The sequence below is a fragment of the Hemiscyllium ocellatum genome, chromosome 2, assembly GCF_020745735.1.
Source record: "Hemiscyllium ocellatum isolate sHemOce1 chromosome 2, sHemOce1.pat.X.cur, whole genome shotgun sequence".
NCBI classification, from domain to species: Eukaryota; Metazoa; Chordata; class Chondrichthyes; order Orectolobiformes; family Hemiscylliidae; genus Hemiscyllium; species Hemiscyllium ocellatum.
This window is the reverse complement of record NC_083402.1, coordinates 47,110,801-47,128,325: the sequence shown is the minus strand read 5'-3', so window position 1 is coordinate 47,128,325 and position 17,525 is coordinate 47,110,801. Positions and strand designations below refer to the sequence as shown.

Here is a 17,525-nt window from a genome sequence, read left to right as displayed (position 1 = left end):
TTAGAAAAAGAAACTACAATCTTAGTTCCTTCATTTATTTGTGATATTATGTAAATACAAGTAAGAATTGAAGTTAATGACTCTTGCTCTGTAAAAGAATAATATTTTGCTATGTTTCCATGAAATGTAAACTAGTCCTCTTTCTGAACGGTCAGAGAAGCACACACAAAAGCAAGATGGGGATAAATTTAACCTCCCACAAAACAGACAAGCTATGATCAGGGTGTGGTGGGGCAAGCTGCTATTAAGTGAGTAACAATGTGAAAAACCAATGACAGCACCCCTTGAGCATGCTTACCTTTGGTTTCACTATGGCAGCTTTGAGGTTGGCTCGGTACCCTCCCTGAATAGATAGAGTTATTGTTAGAAAATTTAAACACAATTCGGTTACAGTGACTTAAGCAACCATCTTTTTTATCCATTCATTTTATCATCCTGCAATCTCTCCTTCTCATGATCTCTCCTGCCATAGTGTCCATCAGTCATGAAATCTCATCCCCAAGATCCCTGCTAATTAACCTAGACTTGTCCCTGACTCAAGAAATTTTCTCTTTGTCTCTGCAATTTCTTAATCATCCTGTCATTTTCAGATCCCATTCGCCCACCTCAATCTTTATGTCCCTCCTGGTTGCTGTTCTCTAAGCCTCCCTAGATTAACTTATGATCTCCAGTCACGGGGGCAGTCTACCGTAGTCTTCAACTGCTTACTGTTGGGTTTGAACTCAGCATTTCCAAGCTTCCAATATTACTTTGCATGACCAGATGCAAGGCACCAACAGGATTATGAGCACCATGGAATAATTAACATCACTGAATCTAACAAACCATCTATAGCAGCCCTATATTTATAATATTGCTTCTGCAGGTGAAATCTCTAGTTGCATGTGCATTGCACCCCTGCATCTAAGGGGAATCTAGAACCAAAGTCAGTGTGAATCAAGGTCAAGCTATGCTGTTCTAAATAGACATATATAGAGTAAGATTTCTGCAAAATCATTGCAACAAAATATGATATATGCACAGTTAACAGCACTTTGCAATACTTTGTCATGGAAAAATTGCCACATAATTGGTATTCCCAATGGAAATCTCTTTCACATTTTTGGGTAATTGCAAAGCTCAATTAATTGGATTGCCACATGAGTTTCTGAACATTTCTTGAATAAAACCTACTTTTCTGAGGACTTTCAGAGAAGTTTTGTTTGCTGAATTTGAATATAATAATTATAATATGATAGTAAGTAAAAATAATAATAAAAATGTAATGACTTTAATAACTTGATGTAAGAGTATATCCCAAACTGCCAGGAGTTACAAAGAAGCTTTAGTGAGGTGTAAATTACGGAGGAAGACACAGAAAATTGTGTTGTAAAAATACAAAGTCGTCAATGGGATTGGGTTCAAGGACTTCCCACATGAGCCATGCCTTCCTGAATAGGAAAACTCTGAGACAAGGAGACAGTAAATTTATTTTGTGGGATCACACGATAAAAGTAGCCTTTCTTGTCCCCCTCTGAAGACGTTCTCTTCAGATCCACCTTAGCCTGATGGGATGACTGCTCATCCTGACCTAACTATGCAGCCTGAACTCAATGGCAATATCTCATCCCATAATCAAATCACTGCAAGAGACCTTTCAGCCAATTATCTCTGTGTCAGCTCTCTATAAGAGGTCCTCAGTTAGTACTACTACCCATATTTTGGATCTGGAGTCACATGGAGGCTAGACTGGGCAAAGATGGCAGTTTCCTTCTCTAAAGAACATTAGTGGACCAGATAGATTTTCCACCAATCAACAGTGTTTTCACAGTAATCGTTAAACTCTTAAATCCCACGTCAATATTCATTCCCACATTCTGTGAACTAATAGAAAAAAAATTACTTACCACTTGTCAGCCCAAACCTGGATGTTATTCCAATAATGTTGAATTTGGACATAGAATGCTTCAGGATCTGAGGGGTTGTGAATGGTCCTGAACATTGTGCAAGTATTGGCGAGCATCCCCAATTCTGATGTTGTGATGGAGGGAAGATCATTGATGAAGCAGTTGAAGATGGTTGGGTGAGGACACTACCCTGAGGAACTCTTGCTGAGATGACTGACCTCCAAAAACCATAAACATCTTCTTATGTGCCAGGTATGACTCCAATTAGTGGAGATTTTGCCCCCAGTTCCCATTGATTCCAGTTTTGCCAGGGGTCCTTGATGCCGCACTCTGTCAAATACAGCCTTGATGTCAAGGGCTGTCACTCTCACCTCATCTGTGGAATTCAGTAATTTTATCCATGTTTGAACTGAAACTGTAATAAAGTCAAGAGGAAAATGATTCTAGCAGAAACCAAAGTGGGCACCAGTAAGCAGGCAGTAGCTAACAAAATGCTGTTTGATAGCACTGATGATGGTACTTTATACAAGCTCATTGAGGATCATGAGAAGATAGATGGGATGGTACTTAGCTGCATTGAATTTGACCTGCTTTTTATGTACATGCATAGGACACACAGAGCAATTTTCCACATTGTCAGGTAAATATCAGTGTTGTGGTTTTTGATTTTAATTGTTTTGTCATGAGTATTTTGTTACAAAATAGAGTGAAAAGTGTTGTATGGTGTTTCCATTCTCCGGCACCATTTTAAAGCACGAAAAATAAACCAAAGCATGGAATATAAAAGCAGAAAGAGGAAGAAATAAAGAATAGGTGTCCAACTTAACAATTCTTCTTGTTAAGTGCTCTGCCGTTGGCCTGCTGGCCAGACACAAGCCCCCTTCACTGGCCGCCACTGGAATAAATGTTGCCCACTCTTCAGCACCATCTTGCCTCCATGATATCCTTTGTTACTGTGAGTCCTCAATGGACCTCATCACCACAGGCGACACCAATTGCACTGGCGGCCCAAACCTGACTCTGCCGCAGCCATGACTCCACTTCGGGCCCATCTCACCAACGCAGCTACAGCTGGTGCCACTGGATCCCAACCCAGACCTAAACTCACCTCCACCACCACTTCCCTAACCTGCGCTGGACATGGATGCTGCTGGGAACCCAAACTCTTCTCTAATGCAGGGTTCACTCGGGGCTATGTTAGGTCCACCCGCAATCACTCCAGCCAAACTGCTGAACCAAGCAAACACCAAAATATACTAAAGAAACTAAAGAACTATACTGGAGTTGAACCATCTGTTTCTCTTTCTCCCACGTGCTGCCAGACCTGCTGAGTTTCTTCAGCATTTTGAATCTTCCTTTAATATTTCAGTATTTTGCTTCTATTTTGGCTGTCCTGCTTGGCCAGGGGCATGGTAACCTCTGGAGCACAAGTTTATTGCTGGAATGTTGTCAGGGCCCATATCCTTTCTAGTATCCAATGCTTCCAACAGTCTCTTAATATCACATGGAGTGAACTGAATTGGAAGAAGACTATAATCTGTGATACTGGAGATCTCTGATGGAGGCCACCTTGAATCATCCACATAACAATGCTAGCTGGATGTTGTTGTGCATGCGTCAGTCTTATCTTTTGCATGTGCTTGTGTCCTCTATCGTTGAGGATGGGAATGTTTGTAGACCCTCGTTCTACAATGCTCCAATGAGTTGTTAAAGGTCCACCATCATTCAAGACTGGATATGGCAGGACTGCAGGCTTACATCTGATCCTTTGGTCATGGGATCACTTAGCTCTGTCTATCACTTACTTCTTATTCTGTTTGGCATGGTAGTAGTCCTGTTTGGTAGCTTCACCAGGTTGACACCTCATTTTTAGGTATGCTCTTCCTGCACTCTTTACTTAACCAGAGTTTATCCTAGTTTGATGGTAATGGTTGAGTATGGGATATGGTCGGCCTTTAGGTTGGAGTATGATTCTGCTGCTGCTGATGGCCCACAGCACCTCATGGATGCCTGGTCTTGAGTTGCTAAGATCCATTTGAAGTCTGTTGTCTTTTGTACTGTGTTAGAGGTGTAATTCATGGCAGGTATTCTCAAAGTGAAGATGGGACTTTGTCTCCAAAAGGACCATACGGTGATTACTCTGACCAACATTGACATGGACGGATGCATCTGCAACAGGCAAATTAGTGAGGATGAGGACAAGTATGTTTTTACTTCTTGGTGATTCCCTTGCCACCTGCTATGGATCTGGTCCAGCTGCAGTGGCCTTCAGGACCTGACTAGTTCAGTCTGTAGTGCTGCTGCCCAGCCACTCTTGTTGGTGGACATTGAGGTCTTTTGGCACAGGTCATACCCTTGGATGGTGATGGTATTATTTGAGACATTTTTTATAAGGTAGGATTCTGTGAATAATCTTATGTTAGACTGTTGCTTGATGATTCTGTGAGACAGCTGTCCTCATTTTAACACTAGCCCGTAGTTGTTGGTAAAGAGGGCTTTGCAGGTTCAATTGGGCTGTGTTTGATGTTGTCGACCCCAGTGCCTTCATCAATACCAGACAATCCATTCAGTTTTAATCTCTTTTAACATTTTACCAGTTGACACATTGAGTGGCTTGCTTCATATTTCAAAGGTCGGTTAAGTGTCAATTTGTATGTAGGGTAGACCATGTCAGGATGACAGTTTCAATCAACATGGTCTTTATTAAACTTTTAATTCTAGATTGTTTTATTAAACTGAAAATCCACTATTCAAAACCAAGTCCCCAGAATATTACCATGGTCAGAGCAACAATATTATGAGGCTATCACCTCTTCATGATTCTTTGGGAAATGAAGAGAAACATTTCTGCTTCTCCTTCCTGTAAAAGACACCTAACGTTTCCCCAAAGCTGCACTCGCCTTGCAGAAAGCCATACATGTTATGTTTATTTTAGCCTATTTTTCTAATCAACCTGTTCAGAGACTTTATTACACACCTCTAGAGCATGTGGGACTTGAACCCAGGCCTCCTGGTCCAGGGGTAGGGACACTACCATTGTGCTGCAGGAGGGCTGAGATGCTGCCTGCCTCATTATCATGTTTAAAATGCCAGTGGCGTGTTTAGAAAGCCTCATGGTAAAATATAGTACTGGAGCCAATTTATACAACCTTTTATTATTACATAGAAATGCACTTCAAGCATGCACCTTCTAACCTGCTATCAGTTTCAATCTGTCAAATTATAGGCAAGTGAAGTGAATCCTGAGCCCTACAGTGGTATACAGAGAAATGCCATTGTTCCACCTTTGCAAAATCGGAGCAGTGATGCTTTCTGCTGCACTTTACAATTTTTCCTGATTATAACATCTACACCTCTGCCTCACCCACCCATCCACCTATCCAATCCCATAATCTCACCATCTTAAAAATCATTAAAATGGTATTCATAAGTCAGATATTAGGTTACGTCATTTAATGCAATTGAAGTCACGGCCAGAGCCTCTCCTATTTCACTATCTATACGTTGTGAGTTAAAAATCGCACACTAGATTATAATCCAACAGGTTTAATTGGAAGCACTAGCTTTTGAAGCGCTGCTCAAATCACCTGATGAAAGAGCGTCGCTCCGAAAGCTAATGGTTCCAATTAAACCTGTTGGACTATAACCTGGTGTTGTGTGATTTTTTTTAACTTTGTACACCCCAGTCCAACACTGGCATCTCCAAATCATGTATACCAAAATGAGTGTGACAGCTTATACCTAATGTTTCATTTGTGTACAGATTATCTTAGATGATGACAATCTCTTGCTCTGAAGGAGAGCACTAATCTGTGTCAAGTGATGAGTGTCAATACATTGACTGGTAGCAGGTAGCTAGATCAAATCTCAAATTTAGACTGAAGTATAAGACCTCAGCTGGGATGATAATGTTGGTGATGCAGTGATTGGCTTCAGCCTCCTGAATCTGGGATCAGCATTCAAGCTGGATTCCCATGTGTGATCATTAGCTAATATTAAGACTGGAAGTGTGCTCAAGTGAATGCTGGATGAAGACATCTTGGGTATGGTTATACTTCCTCTAATGACTGAATAATCTGTGATCTCCATCCAGGCCCAAATACTAATTCAGTTGTTTGAATTGTTGGATGACAAATGGCACTGTTAAAACAATAAGAAGCTGGTACCTTTGCATTAGGAGGTTAGAACATTGGAAAAATAATGAGGAAAAGAAGTGGCCAAATGATTTAACATGTTTTTGAAACAGAAAACATCACTATGATGACTTTAATTCAAGTCTAGCATTGCTGAATTTTTGTATGTATGAAAAGGTAATGTCTGGTATAGTGTGCTGTATTTGTTTTATTTTAAATTTGTTCTATTCCTTTAGGCTGCTCAGAGCCTCTGGGGATGAAGTCAGGACACATCCAGGATTATCAGATTACGGCTTCCAACATCTTTCGGACCCTAAACATGGATATGTTTACATGGGAACCTAGTAAAGCCCGCCTGGATAAACAAGGGAAGATTAATGCTTGGACATCAGGCCGCAGTGATCAGTCACAGTGGCTACAGGTATTCATTTAACTTTGAAACTGTGAATCTTTTATTACGTGTGCAGTTGCTGTGTCGCTGCTGCCAATTAATATATTCAAAGGAGGCCCTAGTTTAAAATAAATCCAACTGGAACTTGCTAATAAATTTCTTGCTCCTAGAGTTTAGAAAATGTAGTTTAATAAAAATCTGCAGCCAGATTTTGAAGTTCACAATTTGTTATCTCATGTAACACTCTATCTATTCTTTAAGTGGAAACTATAATCCCATGACTGAATTGAATGCCCTTTATTTATTTATTTATGTATGTACGCTCTTCGAATTCAAAACAGTTCTACGGTGAAATGCTGATTTATTCTTTTGGAGTGATGGCAAAAGTCAGTGAGCATTCCATTTTATCATTTTATGTGGAATTTACAAGATCGAAGCAGTTCATTGTGCATTCATCTGGTTCATGGCTTGCTGTATAAAAAACAGAATTCTGCAGCTCTTTTATCCTCGAATCTTTCAAATTTAAATTTATAACATCCATGTCTTCTCAACCATTCAAAACCATTGATTTTGTCCAGTCCCTGAAATCCCTTCATAATTTAGAAACTGCTGTCAAATTGCATCATGCTTTTCTCTGTTCTAATGAAAACGATACCAAATCTTCAAACCTTTTGTTATGTGATATCCTCATACCAGGCTATACCTCAGTGGATGTGCTCCTAATGTTGCCTAGTTCTTCAACATTCATCCATCACAGAGCCCAGAACTGTGAAGGGTACTCTAATTGTACTCTGAGTAAGGTTTAGGACAAATTTACCATTAATTTCAACTTCCATATTGGTACCTTTTGCTCCAAAAGCAATTCCATGACTTTTTTGTTGTCTTATCTGCCTGAGGTACTTCCTTTTATGTCTTGTGAACCTACAAGTTCCTGGGATTTTCTGCAATATGACCTCTCCCATCCAAAGGTAATTATTATTTTTGATTTACCAAACTACCTCACGCCACACAAACTGGCATTGCATCATAGTCGGATCCGTTGTGGCCGACCGGACCTCTCAGTCACTGCTCACTTCAATTCCCCCAACGAGTCCCTTTCCAACATGACCATCCTTGACTTCCTCCATTGCCATAACAAACCACACTTCTACTGGAGGACCAACACCTTATTTTCTGCCTGGGCACCCTACATCCCAGAGGACTCAACATTGAGTTCTCCAGTTTCAAATACCCTCCCTCCCCATCCCCCGACTCCCTTCCCAGCCCCTCCCCATCCCTTCCACTGCTCCCTGCCTCAACCCAGATTCATTCCCCACCATTGACCAAGAAAGTTGTACCCTGTACCTGTCTTCTCCTATGCCCACTTCACCACCCTGCCCTGCCTCCCTCTTTATCTGCAGCTCCCACCACACCCACCCCCAGTCCTGAAGAAGGGTTACACCCAAAACATTGACTTCTCCACCTCCTGATGTTGCCTAGCTTGCTGTGTTCTTCCAGCCTTCTGCCTTTCTGCGTTGACTTGCATGCATCAGGTTTGTTTTTCCTTTTGTTGACCACCCCATTAGTATTTTTTGATTGTTGGACTTAATTATATGTTTTCTTGGATTTGTTTTTGGGTAAGCTCCTATTCCTTCTCACCCTACATTTAATCATTGAACTCAGTGAACAGAAGGCATCCTGGACCAGATCTGTCTAATATAGTACTGTCTACTTCCAGCAAATGGGTACCTTCATCTCTCACGCTGTTTCAAATTTCTAACCAGTTTTTCATTCAACTTGCTAATTTTCCTAAAATTGCATATCCCATAATCTTCAACAATAGTCCCCTGCCTGATATCTTATCATAGTTTAGGGGCAATTCCCCAACAGCCATATTTATAATTTCCTCAAAAACAATTACAGGGTTTGTGAAGTACAGTATTCCTTCCTCTTTAAAATCCATGTTGTTGTTTACTAATTAATTATCTCTTCCTTTAGAGTGTAATTAGTCTTTCCAAAATATTCAGTCCCCCAAAATATCCAAACTGAGCTGTGTATTTATTGTGTTGTGTGAAAACTGGTAGCAGATTTGACAAGAACTCAGAAATAATGGTTATTGCTTAAGCACTCCCAACTGGCAGGTAATTGGTGAGGTTGGGTTGGTTACTCACCAATTTAATTCTCCAATAGAACATAAAACGTAGAACATAGAACATTACAACGCAGTACAGGCCCTTCGGCCCTCGATGTTGCGCCGCCCTGTCATACTAATCTGAAGCCCATCCCACCTGCATTATTCCATGTACATCCATTTGCCTGTCCAATGACGACTTAAATGCACTTAAACTTGGCAAATCTACTACCGATGCAGGCAAAGCATTCCATAACCTTACTACTCTCTGTGTAAAGAAACTACCTCTGACATCTGTCTTATACCTATCTCCCCTCACTTTAAAGTTGTGTCCCCTCGTGTTTGCCGTCACCATATTTGGAAAAAGGCTCTCTCTGTCTACCCTATCTAACCTTCTGATTATCTTGTATGTCCTATTAAGTCACCTCTCAACCTTCTTCTCTCTGATGAGAACAGCCTCAAGGCCCTCAGCCTTTCCTCATAAGACATTCCTTCCATATCAGGCAACATCCTAGTAAATCTCCTCTGCACCCTTTCCATATCCTCCTTATAATGCAGTGACCAGAACTGTACACAATACTCTAAGTTTGGCTATACCAGAGCTTTGTACAGCTGCAGCATAACCTCCTGATTCCGGAACTCAATCCCTCTATTAATAAAGGCCAAAACACTGTATGCCTTCTTAACAACCCTGTCAATCTGGGTAACAACTTTCAGGGATCTGTGCACATGAACACTCTTTGCTCATCTGCACTCCCAAGAATCCTACCATTAGCCCAGTACTTTGCATTCCGATTACTCCGGCCAAAGTGAATCACGTCACTCTTGTCCACATTAAACTCCATTTGCCACCTCTCAGCCCAGTTCTGCATCATATCTATGTCTCTCTGCAACCTACTATATTCTTCGTCACTATCCACAACTCCACTGACCTTAGTGTCATCTGCAAATTTACTGACCCACCCTTCTACGCCCTCATCCAGGTCATTTATAAAAATGACAAACAGCAGTGGACCAAAAGCCGACCCTTGCGGTACACCGCCAGTAACTGGACACCAAGATGAACATGTTCCAACAACTACAACCCTCTGTTTTCTTTCAGCAAGCCAATTGCTGATCCAATGTCCTTGTATTATTGTCTTAGTCATGTTCTAATATTTGATGGTACACTTCAGAATATCATTTGCTGATTGCAGTTTCTATATGCCTGGATGCATTGACACCCAAACTTGCAATGCTTTTAATCCCATTGCCAGGAATTTAATGAATAATAATGATGCTTACACACACAAAGCACATTTTTATAGAAAAGTATAAAAGTAAGATAGCGCAGGCAAGACCCAGCAGAATGAACATTTAATATCTGGGTAAAAGCCTATTAAAAATATTTGTTTAATCAGTTCCCAAGGTAATTCTTAGTCAGATATTACTGAAATAAACAGCTGGGAGACTTCAGTGGGCATAAAGAGCAGTGTTGGAAGTAGTTTTATTGGCTAAGAATGAGGAAAAAAATAATTGTTGACTCAAATTATCAAGAACGCTGTATTTGTTTTTCAGGCCACATTTAAAACCTGACATAGATTCCAAACTGAAAAGACTAAAAGTAAAATGAGTGCCGCAACTAAACTAGCATCAATTAGTGAAAATTGAAAAAAAGGCATGAATTTAATTCCATGGATTTTTCATGCACACCTCCTGGTGATCACACACCAGATGGACCTTCAAGGAGACGAGGAACCTCTGATGGTCCCGCACACCAGAGTCATAATTGTCCACATGGGTGCAATATGTAATAGCCCAGACCTGAGCAAATCTTGCCAGGGAGGCAAAGCATACAACCCTCCAGGTTTGACTAGCAGCATCAGTCTTATAGTGGTGCCCTCCCAAGTAAAGCATCTGTCATCTCGCTGATGCAGTTATTTGCCTGAGGATTCTATGGTTCCACTATTGTCAGCAGCTGAGCTCTTGGATGAACGAGATGCAAAAACAGTTAAGAGTCATGGTCACCTTGACCTTTATGGGCACCTGTTCCTGATGGCTTTACGTCATGGGGATACATTTGAGCGAACAGGGCTGCACATGTCATCACTGCCGCTCTCAGAAATCCAGGAAAATGACCCTTGGCATGTAGATTCTGTGCAGAGGCTACTGCTGCCTTCTAGTTGCTGTCTTTTAGTCTCTGTTGCATTCAGATGCCTTTGGCTGTGTTGCCTGCAGCAATTGCAGTTGCAATTCTTGATGTAATAGCCTCAGATCCTACTCAGTGGTCCATCAATCTTTGCAAATTTGTGGACCCCAGGCAAACGCATCAATGGCCCCAAGTCTCCTGGTGGAAGTGGTTCCAAGTTGTCACACCCAAAGAAAATCAGGGCTATTTGCCTCGAGGACCTGCACATGGCAGCACCAGTCATTGGTATTGCTGACCTGAGGATATCTGCTTTACACTGGTGATTTCATGTTGGCTTCAGTATTTAATGATTTCCCATTCTACACCTTCCCCCTCTAAACTGTCAAAATGATGACACAGCATCTAACCATTTCCCATTTTACTACACTAAATATCGGCAAAATATTTCCCTTTAATCGAGCTTAAAGCTCAAGTTTAGTCTTTCTCAATGTCTCTTGCAGTCCTACATGTGAAGTAACTAAGTGTAAGTTTGACAGTTAAATTTTGAAACATAGACCCTGAAAAGACTGCAATGAAACAAGAGGGAAAAAGATGTTCAAAACAAAGCTAACACAAGGGACATATGAACATGGACGATGTTAGGAAAAAATCTGTGATGTTAAGAAAAAAATCTGTGATGCACATTTGAAACATTCTTGCACAGGTACAGTTCCTGATTGCACAGAGTAGTTATTTTTTACCTGACATAACTATAGATAAAATCAAAATGAACCTTACAATGTTGATGTTCCAGAATTACAAATTTTGTTCATTCTTAGGAAGGAAACAGCATCCCTGTGGAAATGAAGACTTTTCCAAGTTTTGTCTCAACTCACTTGTCTCCTTTGAAGGCTGTATAGGATATCATATTCCCTGCTATTGTCCACACTCCCCCTATCTGTCCCTTACAAATTTTTCATTAAGAAGTCCACCAGCAGTTGCCTGGCAGCTGTTTCCAGGTGAATTGTCTCACGTCAGGATTTATATCCTGATTTGGGAAGATGCCCAGCCTGAGAGTGTGGCCAACCATTCAGATTAGTCAGCTGCTCTTTTGTCCCAGTATTTGCAGGCTCAAGTGTTGATCATTTCTGGGTCTCCCCAAAGCAAATGCAGTGGTATCAATAAGACTGACTGACCACCCTGGGTTGGGTTTGAGGGGCCCAGGGGATAGTTAAACAAATGGTATGGTCTTGGGGAAAGTGTGTTTCCAATGAGCATCAGGAATGCTTCAAGGAGGGTACAATCCTTTGCCCAACAGCAAGCTGCCTAGTAAAAGTAAGGGGAAGTGATGGCGTAGTGATATTATCATTGGACTGTTGATATAAAGACGTAAGCTCAAATCCCACATGGCTGATGGTGGAATTTGAATTCGATTAAAAATTAAGAGTCTAAAGATGACCTTGAACCTATTGTTGATTGTCAGGGGAAAAGTGTATCATGTGGTTCACTAATGTGCTCGCTTTGTGGAAGAAAACAGTCATCAGTGATGAAATAGGCTGAGGCACGTAAGGAGACCATTACTTGACTGCTTATGGGCCTCAATAGACTCAAATGTGAGCAAGCTGTCTTTCCTCCCCACAATCCCCAACTTTCACAGCGGGAGACCGGTCTGGGCCAGGCAGGCAAGCCACACATTGCATTTTTACAAACTACTCCATTGTCAAGGATGTTTTCAGGGGGATCTAAAATTCAACATGTTGGCCTATGTTTTCTTGTGCATTTTTCAGACCTGCCTTAATTTCTGATGAAAAATAAGGCCCATTCCAGTGAGAACAGTAAACAAAATCAGTATTTTTAATTTGCCTGAAATGTTGATCAGTTTGGTAACAGTGAAACAACAGAGTGTGTTCTTTGAAACCCAATATATGGCACAGTGGTTAGCACTGTTGCCTCACAGCACCAGGGGTCTGGGTTCACTTCTAGCATTGGGCGACTGTGTGAATTTTGCACATTTTCCCTGCATCTGCGTAGGTTTCCTTCGGGTGCTCCAGTTTCCTCCCACAATCTAAAGATGTGCAGGTTAGGTGAATTGGCCATGCTAAATTGCCCATAGTGTTCAGGAATGTATAGGTCAGGTGCATGAGTCAGGGATAAATATAGGGGAATGGGTCTGGCTGGGATACTCTTTGGAGGGTTGGTATGGACCTGTTGGGCCAAATGGCCTGTTTCCACATAGTAGGGATTCTAATTGTAATTCTGAACAGGGTGGTGTCTTTGATATTCCTGCCATGATGAGTTGGTTATAGGGGGTTTAGGGGCAGATGGGGATCCTTCTACTTTCCCATCTCTATCCTGATTATGTCTGCTGTGGATGGTCTTCTCACTCAAGAGACAATCGACAATAGGTGCAGGAGTAGGCCATTCTGCCCTTCAAGCCTGCACCACCATTCAATATGATCATGGCTGATCATCCTTAATCAGTATCCTGTTCCTCCATAACCCTTGATTCCACTATCCTTGAAAGCTCTATCCAACTCTTTCTTAAATGAATCCAGAGGCTGGGCCTTTACTGCCCTCTGGGGCAGAGCATTCCACACAGCCACCACTCTCTGGGTGAGGAAGTTTCTCCTCATCTCTGTCCTAAATGGTCTACCCCATATTTTTAAGCTGTGTCCTCTGGTTTGGCACTCACCCATCAGTGGAAACATGTTTCCTGCCTCCCTTAAGTGGTCAATTAATGGCATCATGCTTTCACCACTGATAGTAATCCAGCAGAGATGACGGCTCTTGGTTTGGAAGAAATATGACACATGAAACTGGCAAATTCATTTTCAGGCTCCCGGGGAGGGGTTCCTCATTTAAAGGAACTCAGTTCCTGATTGAGGGAATGAGAAGGAAGCCAGATTACTGAAAGACAGGCTTCTGACCTTGCTGCTAATTTTCGCATCAGCCCCTCCCTGCCCCCATGATGCACAGTCTCCAATGGGTGTGATACCAGCAGCAGCCACTGCTTTGCCAGCATCACTGTGATTCAGCTAACTTCCAGCCTTTGATTGGATGGCAGCTCTTGCCAGGCATGGCTTGGCCTAGAGGTAAGGCCCACTTCTGACTTGTTAAGTCGTTGTGTGGCACGAGATGCAGTGGACTTTCTTGACAACAGGAACATGGGGATCACACTGGTTCTGCCCATCCCTCCTGAAAGCCCATCACCTCAGCAAGATTCTGCCAATGTGTATGAGGTAGACTTGCAAAGCTTTTGGTCAAAGTGAACTGCAGGCTGTCATACATTGCTCTGATTTATAAGTGTTAATTTCTGTTGTGTGTATAACCTCTTACCAGTTACCTCATTCAAATAGAAACATAGGTTTTGTCATTGCATATTTTTTTTTCAAAACTGCATGTTACTGACCATCCTAAGATCAGTGCAAAGATGAAGGTTTAGTTTTTTTTGCCCCTCTGTTTGAATAAGCAAAGAGGTATCAGTTGCTTTGTTTACAAGAAAAATAATTGCCTGGTATTAGCAACCCTGTAGATTTAAAACTTGGCAGGTGGGCTGAAGCTCCACGTCATTAAAATATCTGCTAACTATTTATTAGGCTAATTAAACAGATGATTGACCGCAATGTGGAAACATTCTGATACCTGAATTCTTGGGCCTCAGAGATTCCAAGACATTCCAGGAAGCTAATTGGTCAGGGATGAACAATATGGGATGTGAAGGTAGAGCACTTTTTTTTTGTCTTTTCAGAAAGGAAACAAGCAATGAATAATGTTGTAGTAACTTGCTACAGGAGATGAAATTGCACCGGTAAAACTCACATCAGGTCAAGTTGAACATATTAGTGTAAGATAATTTCAATGGTGGACAGTTTCACTTGAACTATTTTTATTTCATCTTAATTTATGAAATCAATTTGATCAGCAAGCCCACACCTCCTTTCATTTTCCTCCTTCCCTCTCCATGTGCCATTCCAGTGTCATTGGTGACAGTATCTCACTCAAACATTACATTTCTTGTACTTGTGTCGTATCACAATAGTCATGTTTACAATTTCAGTCCTTGCACAAAACTACTGCATTCCTCACAAACGGTAAGTTCTCAGGACAATGCCTGGGGTGGTAAATGGTCCCAAATATTTTTATTAGTCTTTGAAATGGGAATATGGGCTTCCAGTAATGAATAAGAAACACACACTTTCATTTGTATAGCACTTTACAAAACTAACAGACATGATGAAAGTCCAATGAGGTACATTTTAAACCTTTAAACCAATGAGGTACATTTTGAACCTACATTTAAAACTCAGGGTTGCCCATTTAAAACAGCAGACCAAAGATTTTCTGTCAGAAGGTTGTTGAGTCTTTAGAACTTTCCCTGAAAAGGTGATGGAAAGAATGTTAGTTTTGTAAAGAGATAAATGGGAGGGGGGTGGGGCTGGGGGGAAGGTAGCTGAGAATGCGATAAACTGCCTTTAGTACAGTGCTGAAAGTGAGGACTTCAGATGTTGGAGATTACAGTTGAGAGTGTGGTGCTGGAAAAGCATAGCAGCTCAGGCAGCATCCAAGGAGCAGACGTTTCAGGCAAAAGCTCTTCATCAGGAAGTGCCATGTGATCTTCTACATCAACCCAAGCAGGAAGAAAGGATCTCTGCTTAAAATTTCATCCAAATCATGGCATTTCCAATAATGCCACGCTCCCTCAGGATTGCAATGATTTGCCTGCTTTGATTTTTCGGTTTAAGCTCTGAAATGGAATGTTCTGATTGTGAGCTTGAAGGAGCAAAGAATGGAAAATAGAATGAATACGGGTGTATGGGCCCCACCACTACCTCATGCCTGCCAGAATTAAGTTATTGATGAAATTGCCCATGGTCAACTTTCCTGCCTGCTCCTTACCAACAGATGACAAATAAGATCTTGACCTGCTTTTGCTGAGGTTCACTCAGTTTTTTTTTTCCTTTATTCATGCATGGCGTATGGAATAGACCAACTTTTATTGGCCAGTAAAACTCTGTTTGAAAACTCTTACCGCACAAGAGACCCGGCTTTGATTCCACCCTTAATGACTGGTTGTGTGGAGTTTGCACATTCTCCCTGTGTCTGCATGGATTTCCTCCGCATGCTCCAGTTTCCTCACAAAGTCTAAAGATGTGCAGATTAGATCGATTGGCCATGCTAAGTTGCCCATAGTGTCGAGGGACATGTGGATTGGGTGGGTTAGACATGGGAAATGGAGAGTAACAGAGATGAGGTGGATCTGGGTGCGATGGTCTTTGGAAGGTCAGTGTGGATTAGATGGACTGAATGGCCCTTTTTCACACTGTATGGATTCTGTCTTTCTATGATATTCCTTAGGGCATAATGTTTCTCTTAAACATTAATGACCAAGACTTGGGTGGTGCACGAATGTAATTTCAAAAGTGACAGATGATGCAGAACTTGGGATTGCATTGCTGTCTTTACTGGCTGGGCCAGCATTTACAGTCCGTTCCTAATTGTTATTGAGAAGCATTGCAGTCCACTTGTTCAAAAGAGATCCATGATGGTGATAGTAAGGAATATATTTCCAATTCAAGATGCTGAGTGGCTTGGAATTTAGTGGATAGGGAAAACTTCCCATTGGTGCAAAGATTAAGAACTAAACGGGGATAATTTAAGACGATTAGTAAATGAAGGAAGAAATAACAACCCAAAGTAAACAAAAATCTTCAAACAAGGAGTAGTTGGGATCTGAAATACATTGCCTGAGAGCCTGGTGGAGGCAGGTTCAAGCAAGACATTCAGAATACAGTTGGCTAAATATCGGAACAGAAAAGCTACAGTAAACCAAATGATAGTGAGAGTAGTTGTGTTGCTAGGGCTATGTGACTGGCTGAAAAAGCCTCCTCCTTATGTTGCAGCATTTCTATGATTCTGTAATGAATTACTGCCAGCTTTTCAACACTACTGACCAAACTTGATATGAATGAGGCAGAAAACCTGACCAGAGAATCAATAAATATATATTTTGCAATTTTTAATTTTTAAAAAGCCTGTCAAATTGGCAGTCAGTTCTGAGGACTGTCGTTTTATTCAAGGTGATATGAATTTCAACTAAGCATACAAGACAATGATATAACCTAACATGTGATCCCTTGCTTGTGTTGTTCCATTTATTTCTCACTAATCACCATAACGTTATGCTTTGGGAATATTAAAAATCATCTGAATACTGCTCCATTTAATTACGTACGTTAAAATAGTTTCTAGACCATTACAACTAAGAAAACCTAAAATTATATAACTGAACTGTACCGAGCTGTTATTATGATAATTAATTATTACAAAATTCATTTTACACCAAATTAATCACTACACAAAATATCCTTATTGCCTGATATTCAGGAAAAATGAAAACATCATGGTGTAATACTATAAAGGCTTACTATTGGCTGACAAAGGAAAAATACATCCTATTATTTGGACTACATTTTTTTTAATATGAGCAACTATAACTTGATGCCCACACACAAGGAACCAGATAATGTCTCATAATAAATTATTTCAAAAAAATAGGTTTGCTAGAGAACACCAGATCAGGTCTTGCAGATTTATCCATTTTTATGCATTTCAAGACATCCAGCACAACCCCCTCTGTAATATTGACATTTTTCAAGATATCACCATCTATTTTCCCACATTTTACATCCTCCCCACAGTAAACATTGATGCAAAATACTTGTTTAGTATCTCCCCCATCTCCTGCAGCTCCACATATAAGCTGACTTGCTGATCTTTGAGGGGCCCTATTATCTCCCTAGTTACCCTTTGTCCTTAATGTATTCATAAAAGCCTTTTGGATTCTCCTTAGCTCTATTTGCCAAATTTATCTTATGTTCCCTTTTTGCCCTCCTGATTT

The 17,525-nt window shown here is 41.0% G+C and overlaps 1 protein-coding gene across 4 annotated transcripts in view; it reads left to right on the top strand.

Annotated features, from left to right (window-relative positions):
* LOC132827416 (EGF-like repeat and discoidin I-like domain-containing protein 3) overlaps positions 1-17,525 on the top strand; it is a 203,588-nt gene that overhangs the window by 168,182 nt on the left and 17,881 nt on the right. For all 4 annotated transcript variants that reach the window (XM_060844111.1, XM_060844120.1, XM_060844101.1 and 1 more), the window contains one exon: positions 6,256-6,440. In XM_060844111.1, the coding sequence (XP_060700094.1) occupies positions 6,256-6,440 (185 nt within the window). The remainder of the gene's footprint in view (positions 1-6,255; positions 6,441-17,525) is intronic.